Here is a 19,286-nt window from a genome sequence, read left to right as displayed (position 1 = left end):
AAAGATAAGATAGAGATAAAGATAAAGATAACTATAAAATAAGATAAAAACTAAAATTATAATTGAATTTGTGTATTCTGTTGGGCTGAATTTGTGGACCGTGAGACGTCTTTATTGTTGTCATGGGTTAAGGTAGAAGAGTGGTTTAATACAAAATGTCTGTTTGCTCGCAGTGAATCCTATATTAATCTTTATTTCTTGAGATTAATCTTCATTTCTTGAGGGATAAAGTCAATGAAAGGGAGCTACAATTTACAAATTTTTAACATCCTGTTATAGATCAAATAGCGGATATTCTAACTAAGCTCCTCTCAACTAGCATGTTTTATAAGTTTAAGTTCAAACTTAGAGTGGTTGACAATCCGCTGTTAAGTTTGAGGGGAGGGGGTGTTAGAGTAACTGAGTTAGTTAATAATTTTAGTTAGCTTGGATTTGTTATTGTGTAACTAACTCATTAAAATTAGGCTTAGAGTTTGTTATGTAGTGTTCTGATATGTATATATATACCATGGTTCTGAAAACCGGATCGAATCGGCTGGTTCAACCGAATTAACAGGAACCGGTCTTATGGCCGGTCCGATTGATGTGCAAAACCGCCTTGCAAAAAACCGGTTTAAAAACCGACTGAACCGGTGGTTAATCGGTGAACCAGCTGAACTGTCCGGGTCAAAAGACCAGTTCTCTCAAAAAAAAAAAAAAACGTAAAAACCCCACCCCCCCAAAACACCCGACCCTCTCTCTTCTGTCTCACTCTCACATTCCAACCAAATCCCTAATTTGCCTAACCTTTGAGAGAAAACACCGCCGCCACCATCAGCTCCCAGCCACCGTCCCACTAGCCACCGTCAGTCCCCCCAGCCACCGTCAGCCCCTCCAGCTGCCACCACTCTTCTCTTCCTCACCGTCTCTGCTCGTCGCGAAGCCCCACCAGCCATCGTCACCCCCAGCCGCCGCTACTCTTGTGTTTACCGTCTCTGTGCTCGTCGTAAATCCCGCCTCTGTGATCGTTGTCATTGGCAGTGACAGAGAGTGCCGTCGTTGTCCTCGTCGTCGATCTTCTTCTCCTCTATGTCACGCAAACGGTTACTCAATCCTCTTCAAGCGCATCTCTCCTCCGTGAATCTCTGCCTAGAGCCTCGCCGTGAAATCACTGCTCGGGGACTCGCCGTTGCAAAATGATCCTCTTCCGAGCTTACTCTGTCACCGCTGTTCCTCCTTCGCCCTGTCTCTGGTAATAATTAAGCCACTGCTTCTTCAGTTTTAATTTCTAAGATTTTGGCTTCTAAATTGGGATTGTGTTCTGAGTTGGATTGCTGCTCATGTGGTTTTGATTTTAGTTTGGAGGTTAAGTTTGGATTGTTTTGGTTAGGTTTTCTGTTTCTAGATTCTCTGGATTTGGATTTGGATTTTGAATTTAGTCGTTTATTGAATGTCTGAGTTGTGAGTTGTTGAATGATTCTGTTCAATATTTTTTTCTGAGTTAATTTTGTTCATGATTTTTTTTTTTGTTGTATGTTAAAGATGGAACAATCACAAAGTGGTCAACAGCCACCAGATGATTATTGATAATTGATAACTTATACTTACATAATGCACTGAAGGTGTTTGAACCTTTGCTCATTTGAATGATACATATCTTTTGTGCACTTGATTATGCCATTGATTCTTGTTAGTGAAAAAAATCTTTTCTCCTCCTAGTAGGAAAACACAGCTTGTTGCCCACCAGAATAAGAGGCCAGTTTTCCATTCTATCGAAATCTAAGGAAGAATCAACTTGGTGGTGTTATATTTGGTTGCAAGAACAATACATTGAAAGAATGCTAATCTAAACAATTCTTTGGTTAGCCTTTTTTGCATATGTTTGATTTTTATTATATTCTTTGTAATAGATACTAATAACAATTGAGATGTGATATTTATATTTACCCTTGTATACTAATAATATGTTGTTTGTGAATTTCTAATATTAAATTATGAATAATTTATCATCTAAAATTGTAAAATTTTTAATTTTATTAAGTTAGAAATTATTAAATTTATATATTTAAAATTATATATAAATTTTTTAATAATTTTAATTAATATTTAATTAAACCGGTTGAACTCCGGTTGAATCTTGCTCGAACTAATAAACTATTAAACCAATAACCTTACCGATTTATTGACCGGTCCGGTTCTCGCAACCTTAATATATACTGCACTTGTGTTTATACAAGATATCAATATACATTTGTTCTCTTCACAATTGTGCAATCTTCCTTTCATGCAAGTCCTCTGTTCTCTCTAAAATGACTCTTGGCACATACCATAACAAGATGCTATTTGTAATTATCGTTCATCATAATTTGTTTTTTTTACCTCAGTCTGGTTATTTCAATACTTACAAAGTGTAGAATAATAACAGGCAATTAATAATTGCGATACTAATATAGTAAAATTTGAAAACATATCTCATTAGAACTCAAGTTTGAATTTTTCGTCATATCTCTGAGGAATTATTCTGTACAAATTGTTCATTATAGAGCCCAAATTTAGAACCTATTTGTATTTTGTAAGCATTAATTGAGACTATAAATAATGGTGTAAAAAATTTATTGGCAGTAATTTTGTTTGTCATCATGTACACCTAATTTCTTTACAAATGCTCTCAAAATGCTAAGATTAAATATATCATAAAGCAGACACCAAAAAAAATAGACGAATGCTAGGGTCACCAATTTTGGTGTTTTGTAATTATCAATTGGTTATCAATAGTATCTTTAATGGTGTGAGATTACATCTAATGATGGAAGATTACTTACTTTTATTTTGATGGTTAAATACTGACCAGAAAATACAAAAGTTACTGGTCCCTAGACTTTTCCAAAAAAATATATCATAAAGTTATGAACTTCTTTAACATTTTGTTTGGATGCAAAATAAAAAATGGATGAAAAGAAAATGGGTGAAAAGAAAATGAGAAGAAAGAAAATAAAAAGAAAAGTTAATTTTTTTTGTGTTGTTTGGAGGAAGAGAAAATGGAAGCAAAGAAAGTAAAAAGAAAATTTTCTTTTATTTGGATGGAAAGAAAAATAAAAAAAGAGAAAATCATACCTAAATGAAATTACATTAATACCCTCTATAAATTATAATATATCAATGTTATAATGACAAATTTGTAATTTTACCAATTTTTCATTCCAATCTAAGTTTTCTTCTCAATTTTGGAGAGAAAATTTTAACATAGACACCACACGTACTTTTACATTTTCCATTTATTTTCTTTCTTCATCCAAACTAGGGGTGTGCATGACCCGGCCCGGTCCCGAACACTTTGGGGCTAATTTGATGTGATTTCATCGGGTCTAGGGCCGGGTATGGGTCTCAAAAGTAGACCCGGTCATTATTTCGGGTCGGGTTCGAGCCATAGCTCGGGTCACCCGAAATCGGCCCGGTGGCCCGGTCATCATACACAATTAATATTTTGTGTTATTAGTGATAGATGATGGCTATTATTATGTGAAATTTAAGTATTGTAAACCTTAATATTTTGTGTTATTAGTCATTATATATAAGACTATAAGTTAATGTTTTATGTTTAAAATGCATAAGACTTTAGACTAATGCATAAACTTGTGTTACTTGTATTGATTTAAATATTTGGTGTTATTAGGCAATATTAGTATTGATTATGGTTATACTTTAATTTTAGAGAAGAGTTAGTTCTTATTATATTTTTCTAAGTGAATTTTACCATGTCAAATAATGGTTGGAGTCTTGGAAATTTGGATATTTTTACTTGCTAACTTATAAGAAGGTATCAAGGTAATATAATGTTAACGGCCCGGTTTTCACCCGGTTTTTACCCGGTATAATCGTGGCTCGAAAGTGTATAGGTTTCATCGGGTCTAGAGTCGAGTTCGGGTCTAACAAATAGGCCCAGTATATATTTCGGGCCGGGTCTGGGTCACATCAAACCCGGTTTCACCCGGCCCATGCACACCCCTAATCCAAACAATGGAAAACTAATTTTTCCATCCATTTTTTTCTCCTTCATTTTCTTTCCTTTCAAATTCTTCTAAACCAAACAAAGTGTAAATCTCATTAAATTATTAAAAAAATAATTTTTATTTTTTATTACATTTGAATGAAATTTTAATAATAAAAATAAAAATACTAAAAAATAAAAAAATATCTTTTTTAAAAAATTATAATTTATATATATTTTTTATTTTTTTACTTAAAAATATTTTTTATAAAAAAAATAAAAAAAACTTTTATATTATTGTATCTAAATATAATTATTAAATAATATTTTTATATAAAATATCTAAATATAGAAATATTTTTATTTTTTAATTTTTTTAAAAAATCACTTCAAAAATTATTTTTTCGCAAAAATTCACCTGAAGTAGCACTTATATATTAGAGAGAGTTAAGCAACAGTTAATCTAATTAACGGAAGAGGAAAAAGGAAAAGGAAAGAAAGTAACACTTAGGAAATTAGATCAGGATGGGCCCAAGGAAGAAAGTGTCATTTGAGTGTATGCTTTTTCTTGTTATAATTAAGTGTTACATGGACTTTTTCCCTTTTCTTTTTATATATGTTACATATTTTTAATTAAAAATAAATCCTACTAAATGGTTAATAATATTGTAGTCAAATATAGTTAACATAAACAAAGAAATTATACAAATTGATTATGTTTTCTTTTCTTTCTTGAAAAAAAAGCAAAGACAGATAAAATTTTAACAAATTATTGATGATCACCGATATATATATCTTGTTAAAATAATTATTAAGTATATATCAAAAACTAACCACAAATTAATTAATAATATAAAATATATATTAAAATATAAATAAATTAAAAATAAATTAAATAATATATATTTATATACAAATATATAATTAAGTTAGTAATTAATTTTTAATTTGCATATAATATTTTTTAAAATTATAAAGTGAGGAGAGAAAAAATATAATGTATTAAGTGAATATTATAGTATTTACATATAGTTATTTAATTTATTAAAAAAATAAAAATTAATATTTAATTAAAAATATAAAAATAAATTAATTTTAATTATTTAATATTTATTTTAAAAAATAAGTTATAACTTCACACCAAATTTAAAAGCAATAAAGAATTTGCCATTATATTAATACTAAAAAAGGAAGACGTAAACTCTTGAGGTACATAGTGTAAAAATAGTATAAATAAATATCAAATTTTAATATATTTTTTAATGTTATTTAGGTTTCTCTCACTGGACTGGCTGCCCTAACTGAAAGCGACTGCGAGCAGCTGTGTCTCTCTCTATCACTACACATTATTTATTATCGAAAAATATTGGAGAATTAATAAAATTTATTATTTTTTAATAATAATTAATTATTAATATTTAAAATTATTTTATTAATTATTATACTAAAAATATTAAATCAATTATAAAAATATGATTATATTATATATATACTAAAATTAATATATATTAAAAATAAATTAAATTATATATATTTATATACAAATATTTTGATAATGTATAGTACGATATAAATAATAAATTTTAATCACTGTTAAATATATTTTATTATTTATTTTTGTCTTTTTTTTTTATCACAAATTCATTCATTCACCGACTCATCTTCTCTAGCCGTACCCCCTCTCTCTCTCTCTCTCTATATATATATATATAACAAACACTACCCTTACACTCTGTCTCCTTCTCTCTCTCTCTCTCTCTCTCTCTCTCTCTCAAGAGTGCTATGGTGGATCTTCAGACGGTGTGCTGCATGTGCGGCGACGTTGGTTTCCCCGACAAGCTTTTCCGATGCAACAAATGCCGCCACCGCTTTCAGCACTCGTAAGTATACTCCTATCTACGCTACCTCCGTCTCTCAGATTGAAGGATCGGATCATGAATTCATGATATCACTTTTCAATTTCAGGTATTGCAGCAACTACTACGGGGAGTTACCTGAAATACAACTGTGCGATTGGTGCCAAACCGCAAAAAGCGTTGCTTCCAATTCCAAGAAACCGCCATCTCTTGCCGGAACAACCAACCGTTCGGAATATTCCGGCGACAAAATCAAGCATCATGATCGCGAAGTAGAGATTACCGCCTCCGAGAAGGGAAAGAGCCCAACGCCCTCGCCGAGAACCGCCACACGCAGGTACAAGCTTCTCAAGGATGTCATGTGTTAAAACAAATAAACAAGAAGCTTAGATCAGATCAACATCAATCACCACCACTACTACCACTACTACTACTAGCTAGCTAGCTATATTAATTAGTATTAGTCTTAATTAATTAGGTGACTCTATTTATATTACTTTGTGTCCAAGTAGTAGAGCTTTGTGTGCGATGCGAAATTGCATGTGTGTTTATATCTTTGATCTTGGCTTGATGAGTTGCTTTTTCTACCGAGCTAAGTAATATAAGTTGTGAATACAGCTATAAAAATATGGATATGTATATTTAATGTATTATCTAGCTTCAACTTTTTCTTTCCCTTTTCTTCCACAACATACTTATATCGTTTTGCGTAAAATCATGTATATCATCATCATCGCATACGAACAAATTGATTAATGCATATGATATGAGAGAGAGAGATATATCATATATATGAAGTATGGGTTTCGTGCATGAAATTTTTTAACCAAAGTGTTGGTTAGAAAATCATATTATTTGACTGGAATCCAAAATTGATACGCAAAGGTGAATGATCATTAGAAACAGTTACTAAACAGTATATATGTTATGGTAGTTATATACGATACGACGTTTAATTTGGTTATGAATAGATCAATTAAATTAATTAGAGCTTATTAGCATCCCACTAGTTAATTTAGTAATTATTAATATTATTATATGGGAAAAGATAAGGGATTGGATTTAGATGGAGAAAGCTAGGGGGTTTGACTGATGTGGCATGGCATGTCAGGATTCCGCAAATTGAATGCATCGCAGTTGGTTTCCTTTTGGGAGAAGAATTCATAGTACCTGAAAGCCTGCTGCTACCTTTTTCAGATTCATTGAAGGCCTTTAATTGCTACTAGCTAGGCCCTCTATCTCTATTATTGTTGTCCATGTCATAAAGAAAAGAAAACGAAGGCTCTCCATCCATTACAAACAAGTAGCTAACCTAGTAGGAAATTTGTTTGCACCAATTGAGTCATATATACACTACTATACTTATCTTCAAATTAAAGTCCACTAGCTAGCCAGTAATAGTGTTTCCGATTTTCATGTTTTATTTTTTCCTTCCAGATATATCTCCATGCCTAAAACAGTGACCCTCTGCACTACTCTCAACAACTGTATGGTATGGATAACAATAATGTGCACGCAACAAATTTAATTTCTAGGGAAGATTTTTCTTATTGCCTTAATTAATTATTGATATTTGGAATTAGTTAGAACACTTGTTCAATATATATATATATATAGTCGCTTTTAAACTTTTTGATGCGTTATGTCAAACAAATTCTTTATACTGTTAAATTGGTGGTCATTAGTATATATGTTCTACCTCATATTTTTTAACAAAATAATTAATTATTGAAGTAATTATAATTTATCAGTAGAATTAAATATTAAATATCATAATAATTAAAATTTAATAAATATAAATATATATGTTTCGTAGAGTTTAACTAATGTGTTTTAAGTATATAAGATTATTCTAAATAGAATTTTTAAATTTTTTTAATATATATAAAATAGATATATTAAAATATAATTTTTTTATATTTTTAATAAAAATTTTATTAAATTATAAATTTAACATGTGGTTTTAAAACACACAAAATTACTAAATTTTACTTCATAAATAACTGATTTTTGTATATATATATATATATATATATATATATATATATCAATATCATATTTTTGCATACTGAACATGTATTGAAAGTATCAAGACATTAAATTTTCGATCAAACTTTTTTGTTAACCCTTAACTAGTTCTCAGAACATTTATAAACCTAACATACATTAATATTTAAGAGAGAAAATAAAAAGAAGGCTTGTCTTGAAACTGGATTTTTCCAATCGTTGGTGGTTGTTTCTAGGCCATACATTTAATACATGAAACAGTAGTGGAGGATATTTTTCTTACATTGTTTGTACACTGTTGACTCAGCTCGTGAAATATCCCCAAAGAACACGTGTTGGTAAGGCATCCTCCATTGTGCCTGTTTTGACCATTTTCCAGAAACCGACAAAAACATATTTAATTTCATTCGGTTTTGACTTAATTGGCGATCCAATGCATGTTATTGTTGTTTATATAACATTGTGAAAGTCATCAATTCCCATGCATTTATCGACCTTATAATTCTAGTCTCCCTCTATATATATATATTGTTAGAGATTGAAGAAAATTACAGAAAGACACAAATATTTTAAATAAAAGTAGTATTTACAAAAGTTTTATAAACTTATTAATCACTGAATTGTGTAATACTTGCTGGTGATGGGTGGAATTGATATACTTCTTACATATATATTATTGGATGTAAACTGGTGCGAAGATGTCTTTCTCACCGTTGTTAGGTTAAAAATATAATTATTTATATATTTATTTTATTAATTTAATTTTTTAGAATAAATAATTTTATAATATAATATTAAATTAACATTTGTAGTGAACTAAAAAACATTCAGTATAAAATAAAAAAAATTTATATAAAAGAATTTATACAAATTCAAAAAGGAATTTATATGAAAGAGTGTATTAAAGATATAATTATTAAAAAAATGATAGAAATATTAGAATTTATTATTTTTTGTTATTATTTATTTATTAATTTAATTTTTTAGTTTAGTTTTTTTAATTTAGTAATCTAATAATATATTTTATCTTATATTTTTAGATATTGATGATTAATTAATGACCAAAGTAATAAATTTTAATGAATATCTAAAATTTTTTAATTAATAATATATTTTATTATCCATTTAAATAAAAAAATTGTTTTCATAACACGCCAGCTGGTTGTGTTAAGAAAACTAGAAAAGTTATGACCCGCCAATGCATGCGGTGTGTAGTAAAGGAACGAAAGATAATATTTTGCGTTCTAAGAAGATGACCCGCGCCCACTTTACGTGTTCCCCATATATCTATATATCTTGTGGATGTAATAAACTTTAAGATCTATATAAGCATACACTTAACACGTTGAACTCAGATTTCGCTCCACATATACACGTGCATGCTCATCCTTTCGACATATGCTCTTATTGTCATCACTAATCTTTTTATTTTGTTCCCCACCCATGCCTCTGTGATTATTGCACGAACCAATATTTCCTATTTACTATTATATTTTTCATCCTCGTTAGCGTGTTGCTGGGAACTGATGCTCCCTCAAGTCACGTGTTTGTATCCTCTACATAAATCAGAGATGATCATTACAAAGCATGCATATGTGTGTGTTACGGTACATCTGTTGAAATGTGTATATTACTGGTGTCAATCAATAAGATTTTAAGGTATTTTATTTTCATCTTATAAGCTAGTTTTAGGATTTGAGTTATGCTCAATAAATCTAATTTCTAGACATAAAAGATATGTATTATAAATTCTGTATTTTCAGGAATAAAATGTTTAAATAGTTTATAAATGTGTCTCGCTCCAAACTAAAGCTATAATGTATTATTTTCAACAAAAAATTGGATGGACAGAATTGGGACATGAAATCAGGAAGTTAAGTAGTTAACTGTAGACAATATAAGGTAGGCATCAATTATTGTTGTTGAGAAAATCAATTTCACTTGTTAAATTTTCTATATCAACTATTAGGTATATTTTATGATGTCTATAAATAATAACACATAATTTAATTTTATAAAAGGAGTAGACTTCATCTTTTAACATTCATATAGATAATTTAAGAAAAAAATTTAATACCATAGAATTGCCCTAACTATTAAGGATATTTGTTATCTCATTATAATCAACCTGTCTTAACCAACTTGAGTTAGGCGAATAGTACTCATTGGACAACCAAAAATAATTAACATGTCATTATAAATTGGAGTCACAAGAATTAACAATTATATAAAAAAAAAAAATTTCAAGCCAATATTTTCATTTAAATTTAGTTCATAATTTTAATAATTAATTTTAATAATAAAAAATATAATTTTAATATTTTAATAATTTTAATAGTTAATTTTAATTGGAATGAACAGTAAAAATTTATTGAAATACTGTTTCAGATATATTTAAAAATTTCCTATATAATATAGATATGTTTAGTTTGGTGCTTGCATGAGTAGAGTATGGGGGGAAGAATTCCTCTATTGATTGATGTTGGATCAGAGATGCTCAGTTATACTGCTGCTCCCGGCCTGCTCTATCTGATGTGCCGAATGGTTCATTTTCAGACCTAACAATTATTATGTATTTGAATTGAATGTATTTGGTTCGCGGTCGTGCGGTCTGTCATACCTTTCCTCAATCTTCATTCTTCATCATCACGTTGTTGACCTTGACCATGATGTTACACCCACCACTACTAATAGATGAACCCACCTTTCATTCTGTCTCTCTTTAATTTCTGTTCGACTCATCATCTGCTATCAATTTTATATACAAATTCAGTTCTTTAGTACTACCTTATCCATTTTCGTTTTTAACTCTGTTTTAGTCTCTATGTATGCATACTAGGAAGCCAAACACTAGTATAATTGTTTGTACCATCAATTTTGGTGTACATTTTCTGATATTTTTACTTCTAAAGATAAAACATACATATATAAAATTGAGTCAACTAACATTTTTTATATTTGAATCAACTTTAGCTTTAGCTAATATGTGAAATATTATATATATATTATACATACAAAATGTGAATATATAATGACCGATTTAATAATTGAGTTTTTCTGATATAATAAGGAAAAATATTTTGTACTACAATTGTGTATAAATTTTGTGTACACCTATCTTTGAATGTGTAATTCACAAGCCAATAAGCCAAGCAACTGATAAAGGGAGAATTAAATAGAATACTAAAAAACGAAAAGAAAAAAAAAAAAAAAAAACAGTTGTTTCTAGGTGAAGCTAATGTAGAAAAGATGCACGTGAGGTTTTACCTGCAAAAAATTATAAAGAAAGAGAAAAGGTATGCACAAGAGAGAAGAATATTGAATGGTGGAAAGCGAGGAGGAGCTTGATTTGCGGAGATAGCAGATTGAAGCGACGAGACATCAGATGATCTGAAATGAGGGTTGGAGCCATAAAGAGATTGGACTCCCATGACGTCATCAATGTGGAGACGATATCTCTTCTCTCTCGGCCTCAAGCTGGGATACATAACTGCCTCTCTAACCGAACTGTGTGACAGACCAAGCACGTGTCCAATCTCGTGCGTTGCCACGGACTCCAAATCCACCGCTACCTCCGACCAACTCTCCCCGAAGTCCACCGCCCACGTCTCAGCCGCATCCAGGTGTAGCCGCCCGCTCTCCGGCGAGAATGAATGCGCCAGCACTCCAAGAACCCCGTCGAAAGCCTCGCCATCGCCGTGGTCGCCGCTGTAAAACCCTATCTTGATCTCAGCAAAACCGTAGTCGTCTGATTCCACAAATGTGAGAGGAATGACGTTAGACCAGCGCGTGAAGGCGCGTCGGAAGGCTCTCCGGATCTGGCGAAGGGTCAAGGTGTGGATGGTGTATTCCGGGGAGAAAGCGTAGGTGAGTGTCGTCGGCATTGGACCCGACCACCGTGGCTTCCCCGGAAAATACACAAAGTTCTTTGTGGAGTGCATGTGAGTGTGAGTGTGATCATTACTGTCTGGAACTCCGCATCTCGGTGTGATCATCTGAGAAATGGTGATGGAATCGAGCTTGCCAGTGACTTGGAGTCCAAGCTTGCGTTGGTATCTAACGAGAGCAGATTCTAACATGGCGTCAAACTCGTCGCTGAAACAAGTACATGTGGTATTAATATTATGGTTGAGGTACCCAAAACGCCATAGATATCTCTTGAACTCTGATATTCCGGTGATGTTGCTGCCTCTCCCAGCATTGCTGAACCTTTCCATGTCTGCCATTGATCTTGATGAGATGGCAATGGAATGCGCATGTGAATATGATGATGTGAATGTCATGAGGACAAGAGTAGTCGTAATGAAGAAGAAGAACGAGAATGTGCGTCTATGCAACATGGTATTGTTAGATGGGCAATTAATGCGTTCAAACAACCTTTCATATGAACAAACCAATATATATATATATATAGACTCAAGCTAAGCTTTCTCATCATCAACAAACCTGCATGCATGATGCATGTATCTTAACTAATCCCAATTTAGTCAGTTAATTAGTTAGTTGAACATATCTAGATCTTCATTTATCCAATTCTGCATATCTTAGCTAGTATCATACTTTATCTATTACTTTTCAAAATGTATGTATGTTTAGAGGAGGACTACTTACTGTTAGATATCAAATTTATTCATTATCTAAAAAACTCATTAGTTGTTATGAATATATATAGTTCAGATCATTTATTTCTATATTTTTTGGAAAAAGCTTTCCAATAAAGCAATTTCATGGTATCTACTATCTTCTACTTTATGTCTAACTTTTACCAAATTAAATATTAATTATTTAATCTTATTGATAATTAAATATCAACTTTTAGGTATCATAACAAACACTTTTCAATAATATTTCAGTATTAATAATTATTAGAATCTTTTTAATTACTATATATATATATATATATATATATAAATCAATTCTTAAATCAATTAATATATATTTGTGTACATTTAAACATATTAGTTTACATATTTTTTTAATTAAATAATCGATCACTAAAATAATTGAATTTGTAATATACTAATAATTAATATTATTCATAGTAGTACAATAAAAAATGTATGACATATCAAATATGTATTTTTATTATTAATAATTGATTAATAACTATTTTTTTTTATATTACAACATCCTACCGAGATTATAATTTATATGTATAAGATAAATTTAAAGAAATAATAAAAAAATGAGGCAATAATTGATTAAGATTTTTTCCTCTTTGTCCCTAATTAAAGAGAAATATACATACATGGACATGGAACAAATTAAACAAGTATGTGTATATATATATTATATGAGTGAGAAAATGGTGTCATCTCTTCCGAATTGTAGGCATTATATATTTATGAAGTAACTTAAAGAAGAGAGCAACTACGAGAAGTTGAGGTAGGCCGATCTTGCATATATATAACTACTGTTTGAATAATAAAGAAATTAAATAAAGATGTGATGTAACAGACACTACTACTACACTGAGAACACTACTAGCTAGCTCAACTTGAAGTTGTTATCCTCTTAGCTTAGCTTGAATAAGGGGAAACCACACACACAATACTGCTTCAACAAATTAGTAGTTACATTCCATCATTATTGGTGGTTGTTGGCTCAGTCTGATATTCAATCCTCTTCTCTGCCACATCTCATCTTAAACGTATTCTTTACTCAAAGTAGTCTCTCTCAAAAATCACAAAAGCCAAAATGCGACAATCCATCTCTCTTTAATTTTGTGGCTTCCACCGTACGTGAACAACAATAAAAAAATATTTATTTAACACAACAAAATTCACATAATAATTAGATCATAATTAGGACTAGAAGTAAACTAATTAGAGAAGAGCTAAATCAATAAATTCCGCTCACTCAAATTTAAATTTGACTTATTTAATAAGTAAATTTAAATTCAGGCACACGTTTGACTTTAGACGCTCATAAACTCAACTTATATAACTGTTCACGAGTTGAATTCAGAATGGATTATGAGTTGGTTTTACTCTCTTCCGCACTTAATAATCATATATAATATAGTCTTCTGATCTTAAAGGCGTTATTTTTTTTTTTTTTTAAATTAGGAGTGTAACTCAAATTCGCAAGCTTTTAAGTGAATATATATGAATATATTATGTTATTTGAGTTATAACTCGTTGACAATGCAAGGTGTTATTATTTTAGTTTTAGCTAACATTAACATACATATCACAGAGTGTTAGTTGCTTGCAAAAGTTCCCTGCTACCACAATCATATTGACTTATTGAGTTGATATAATCTTATTTAGCACTCTTCGATCTTCTTAAGTAAAAATAACAATAAAAAGATAATGATGAAGCACGCAGGTGAAACTTCACTAACAAATTGAATATACTTAAATAGGTACGTAGTAGAACAACTTTTGGATGCTATTCTTGAGAATGATATAGATTTTAGATGAATAATTTTAGAGTAATATTACATGTCCATAAAAGTGTATTATTTGTTTGTCAACACTTAGCCTATATTTTAAATTTTAAGTACTAAATTTTAAATTCTAAACTCCAATCTTAATAATATAAAATATTAACTAAAAATATTAATTAATATTAATAAAAAATATTAATTCCTAACCTTATTTCTCATACAGAATTTTTAATGGCTAAAAGAGTTAGATTTTTTTTTAAAATTTTAACATAGAAAAACAAAAAGAGGGAAAAAAAACTTTACAATTTTCACACTTAAAATTCAGAAAAGATTATTGGGTAAAATACATCTTAGAAATATAATTATTTTGTATCTTTTTCTATTAATTAATAAGTAATTTTATGACAAATTGCTTTTGCCATTCGTTTCTCCATTATTACAAAACCTCTAATCAACATACATAAACAATACAATTATTGGGAGTAGAATTTGAAGAACAAAGAATTAAAGAAGAATCAGGGAACTGAATTTAGCGTTTAATTTAAGATTGTATCAATATGAAGAAGAAAAGTTGAAAATAATGTACTGAATAAAATCAGGAAGATGATGGAGCTACACCACCTTTTACTTCTGACAAGAGAATGCGTTCTTGTGCTGTATAGCATTTTGAGGTATATCTTATTCTTGATGAAGCAAATAAAGTTTGTCTTTTGTTTTTTTTTTTGTTCGGTGAATGAGTTATATTTCCATAGCTTGAGAAAGACATTTTCACGTTCAAATTAATCAATATGCGTATTTCTTTCTTATAAAATTTAGATATTTTTGTCAGAGATATTATTATTTATGTTGTCATATTTTATCCGTTTAAAATTTTGAGATAAATAATTTTATGACATAATTTTAAAGTTTAATATCCAAAAAATTTAAAATTTTATTCTTAGTGAATTTTAAAGAAAAAAAATAACATAAAACAAATGAAAGAGAAAAAGAAAACATGTACAAGAAATCAAACAAATTGAATAAAAATTTTTATTTAAAAAAAATACTACAGATATAATCATTTATGTTATTTCTCCAACTTAAAATTCATAATAATTTTTTTTAGAGATGACTTACCAAGTGAATGATCATTATACAAAATGTTTGGTTACCAAGTTAAGAGACGGGTTTAATTAGAATGAAAAACTCCTGTTAATTCCTTGATCAGATCAGTATATACATGTCTATTACAATTGTGTAGTGCTATATTTATATCTATATTCCCATAATAACTTATAATACTGAATTTACTCATTACTCCCTGATTGACAGATTTTGTGAGACAGTAGTAATGCAGAAAGAACAGAATACTTGAGAAAGAGAAGGTTATGCAGAAGTGTTATTCCTATTGAACTTAGTTACATTCTATAGTGCTAGACCTATATAGTGAGAGTGATCAAGAAAAAGAGAGGAAAAACCGTTGCAATCCTAACTACATTTACAGCTTAGTTAACTAACTCCATAAACTCTGTATTACTTAGAATCCAAGTAACATGTGCTGCAGCTCATTATACTTCATTACTGATTAACCTTATTAGGTTCGTATTTAAGCAATGTGTTACATATGTATGTATATGTGTGTACAACAACTGTGACAGGCAGCACTACCATGCCATCACATGTTTGCAGGAAAAACTACTACTTCAATTCTGAGCTTACCATGAATTGATGATGATGAATGTGTGCTCCTTACTCCATACTCCATATATACTAACTATAGGAAAAATTTAAAGTGTACCGGAGAACATCGGTATTCCAGCTGTATTAATCGTTGATTTCAATTAATATATATTATATATATTTTTTATAATTTAGATCGACGGTTAAAACAACTAGAATACCGGTGTTTTTGATATACTTAAAACTCTTCCTATACTATATACATATGAATTGCATTATATTGCATGTGTGACTAGTTTGCATTGATGAGACGTCTTACTGAGCTTTCTTTTGCTTTATGTGTCATATATATTCGTTCGAAAATATTTCATAACAAAAAATATTAATCAAAAACAGGTAAAATTTATTTTATTTTGACATTTATTAATGCTAGCAACAATTAATGAATATTAATAAGACAAATTCTGACTATTTTTTTTGTCTTCTTAATATTATTGATATTTAACCTTTATTCCGTATATATATAATGTCAGGAAACAAATCAAAGTTTATGAAATTATCTTCACATAAAAATGTACGAGAATAATCCACCACTCGTCTCAGAGCTGAGGAATGCATTTCATGTGGACAGCTAAGATAATGATGAAACTTAGCTTATTTCCTGCAACTTAAGTCTAATTTCGTCTTTTTACTCTTTTAATGTTCTATTTTTTTTTTTGTTTAATCGTATGGTTCTTCAATATACATATTATATGTGCGTGTGTGTGATGTAGTCTAAATAAAATCGTATACATGTGAGTACATGAGTAACATGACTAGTACGTATATTATAGGTAGTCAGATTCCTTTTTGTCTATATAATATAATCCAATGCATGCAAGTATAGTATAATAATAGGGGGAAATAGTCAAACAAAAATAATGGTCCCCCCACAATAAGTGTTGATGAGTCTTGAATGAGGGAGTGAATGCATGTATGTCTCATTAAAAGAAACCAAATCCACCCATGTCTCTCAATTTTCCCACCCCCTATTAATTAGTACCGTGGTAACGTTAACGGTAACGCCAACTATAACTTCTAAATCAAATTTAGTTTAAAGCGTATATATGTACCAATGTGCCTGGCAGGATGGATTCAGTTATATTTGTACGAATTGAATGCATCAGCTAACTAGCAATGCTATATAATACTCACATTAACAACATCTAACTTTGACATTGAATAAGTTTTCAATTTTCTATTTCAGTTTTCAATTATTTTTTGTTAGATGTATATGAATGTACAAAGAAAAATGCTAGAGAATTATCAGTTTATTATTTTTTGATAGCTCTAGATTTCTAACATTTTTCGTGTAAAAATATATTTTTTTTGTAGTGTACTATTTTTTTTTTATTAAAAATAGGAAGATTCGAACCTGCAACTTTTTAGATGAATATGAGAAGATTATGTCATTTGAACTATAACTCATTAAAACAAGGATCGACTACATATACATAAGATAATTACACTTTATCCGTTTCATTAATTTATATTATTAGCTTTAACTGATGATCATTATTCATCACGGTAAGACATTTCTTCATGTGTGGCTCAATGCTGCTATAAAGGAACCAAACACCAAAATTTACTCAACCATGGATGCAGCAGTAATTGCAGCTTGACTAGGTAAACAATTTTACAATATATATATAATTTGGGTTTTATTCTGGTGTTGGTAATATTTTTCTAACGTATAGTCGATGATATGATTTATTGTCCGCAATTTTTTCACAAAGCACACAATTTGAATGAAGTGGCGACTTCAAGTTATAATTTGATTGAAAAGTTTTTCTTCGAGAAATTTTTAATGGTTATAATGATTAGAATCAAATTAGAAATAAGTAGGGACGCATTTACCAAAGATACTTCAATATTCAATTCACTAAATATTTAAAAAGAAATAATAATTTTATAGATATAGAATGTTAAAAATAAAAATATAAAAAATATAAAATATAAGATGTAATTTGAAAATTTTGATGAACATTCTCTTTGTTGAGAAATAAAAAATGTCTTATATAGACATTAAATTGATAGATGACATACGTTAATATTATAATCATTTGATCGTTAAAAGACAATAATAAGTAATTATAAATTAAAAATAAACATAAAATTAAAATCGAATGATAACTAATCATGAGCAATCAAATCGAGTTATAAACTTATAATTAATAATCGATTATATAATTTAGGAAGACTTTTAAATATGTCGATCATTATTTTAACCGTGAATTTAAATTATAAAAAATATATATATATTATATATATTAATTAAAATCAACGATTAAAATAATTTCAACATATTCCTCTGTACGTTTAAAATTTTTCCTATATATGTTGATTTACTATAACAAAATCAATTCAATCAAATGATTAGATAAAGAAAAACATGATTCTAATTTGTCCTTGTGTTGTTGTGAAGGAAGACTACTTACAACTTACAAGAGCCATGTTCTGAGTTGATATTCGAGTTTATCTTTGCTCCATTTGCACTTATGAGGGTGGAACCCACTCTTGATGTGACACGTGACAGGTGTGTGGCTCTTACCCAACAATAGTGTTTCTATTTTCTACTCATCTCTGATCTGCGGCACACCATCTTTTAGGTGCTAGCAGTGCTATCCCTACTGCTAGAGATTACTGTCACTGCAATAATATGTGAAGTAAGTCAGTAACTAATTATAACTATAATAAGACTTAAGTATTCTGGTTTTTCATAGTTTTATTAAAATTTTTAATTAGTTTTCAATGTTTACACAAATTTGTGAGTGGGTTCGTAATTTGTATATTAGAAAACAATTAATTAAGCCCTTGTTAATTTTTTATTAAGAACAAATATATATTGATAGGTATTAACGTATATATTATAATCGTTGTTTATAATTTAAATGTGAATAATAATTAATTACTTAAGATTAATTAAGAAAAAATATATTACCTAAAATCAAGAGATCACATATCTAATTTTTTAAATTAACAAAATATTTTTTTATAAATTATATTTGATGAAAGATATTTTAAAAAATAAAATTTAAACTATCTCTTATAGGTTGATTTTTTTTAATATTGGTCAAAAATATATGTTACATCAGATTATTTGGTTTCCGGTAAATTTTATTCTGCTATAGAATTTTTTTAAAAACTTTTTAGAAGACACAAAACGTTATCTAAAAAATATTTTAAATTTTTTTAAAATTATTAAAATACAAAAGACGGTGTCATTTTGTTTTTATATATTTTTTAAATTATTAAAATAGAAAACGCATCGTCATTTTGTTATTTTAACAAATTTAAAAAATTAAAATTACGACGTCCCACCATTTAGTACAACACACATAATGGGTTATTTTAGGGGATTACACCT

At 29.2% G+C, this 19,286-nt stretch overlaps 2 protein-coding genes across 2 annotated transcripts; one reads left to right on the top strand and one right to left on the bottom strand.

Annotated features, from left to right (window-relative positions):
- The first annotated feature begins 5,589 nt into the window (after window positions 1-5,589).
- Window positions 5,590-6,473, top strand: LOC112726748 (uncharacterized). The gene is made up of 2 exons (XM_025776269.3): window positions 5,590-5,847; window positions 5,933-6,473. The coding sequence occupies exons 1-2, from the start codon at window positions 5,750-5,752 to the stop codon at window positions 6,189-6,191; spliced, it is 357 nt and encodes a 118-aa protein (XP_025632054.1). The 5' UTR covers window positions 5,590-5,749; the 3' UTR covers window positions 6,192-6,473.
- A 4,396-nt stretch (window positions 6,474-10,869) lies between these two features.
- On the bottom strand, window positions 10,870-12,287 carry LOC112726747 (metalloendoproteinase 4-MMP-like). Its single transcript, XM_025776268.3, has one exon. It carries the CDS (start codon window positions 12,168-12,170, stop codon window positions 11,094-11,096), a length of 1,077 nt encoding a protein of 358 aa, XP_025632053.1. The 5' UTR covers window positions 12,171-12,287; the 3' UTR covers window positions 10,870-11,093.
- Between the last annotated feature and the right edge of the window lie 6,999 nt (window positions 12,288-19,286).

The sequence above is a fragment of the Arachis hypogaea genome, chromosome 12 (genome assembly GCF_003086295.3).
Source record: "Arachis hypogaea cultivar Tifrunner chromosome 12, arahy.Tifrunner.gnm2.J5K5, whole genome shotgun sequence".
Taxonomy (NCBI): domain Eukaryota; kingdom Viridiplantae; phylum Streptophyta; class Magnoliopsida; order Fabales; family Fabaceae; genus Arachis; species Arachis hypogaea.
This window is presented reverse-complemented; position numbering and strand designations above follow the sequence as displayed.

Coding starts and splice junctions, on each gene's coding strand:
- LOC112726748 (XM_025776269.3), top strand. CDS start 5,750: ATGGTGGATCTTCAGACGGTGTGCTGCATGTGCGGCGACGTTGGTTTC. Junction 5,848..5,932: donor CGCCACCGCTTTCAGCACTC/GTAAGTATACTC, acceptor TTTCAATTTCAG/GTATTGCAGCAACTACTACG.
- LOC112726747 (XM_025776268.3), bottom strand. CDS start 12,170: ATGTTGCATAGACGCACATTCTCGTTCTTCTTCTTCATTACGACTACT.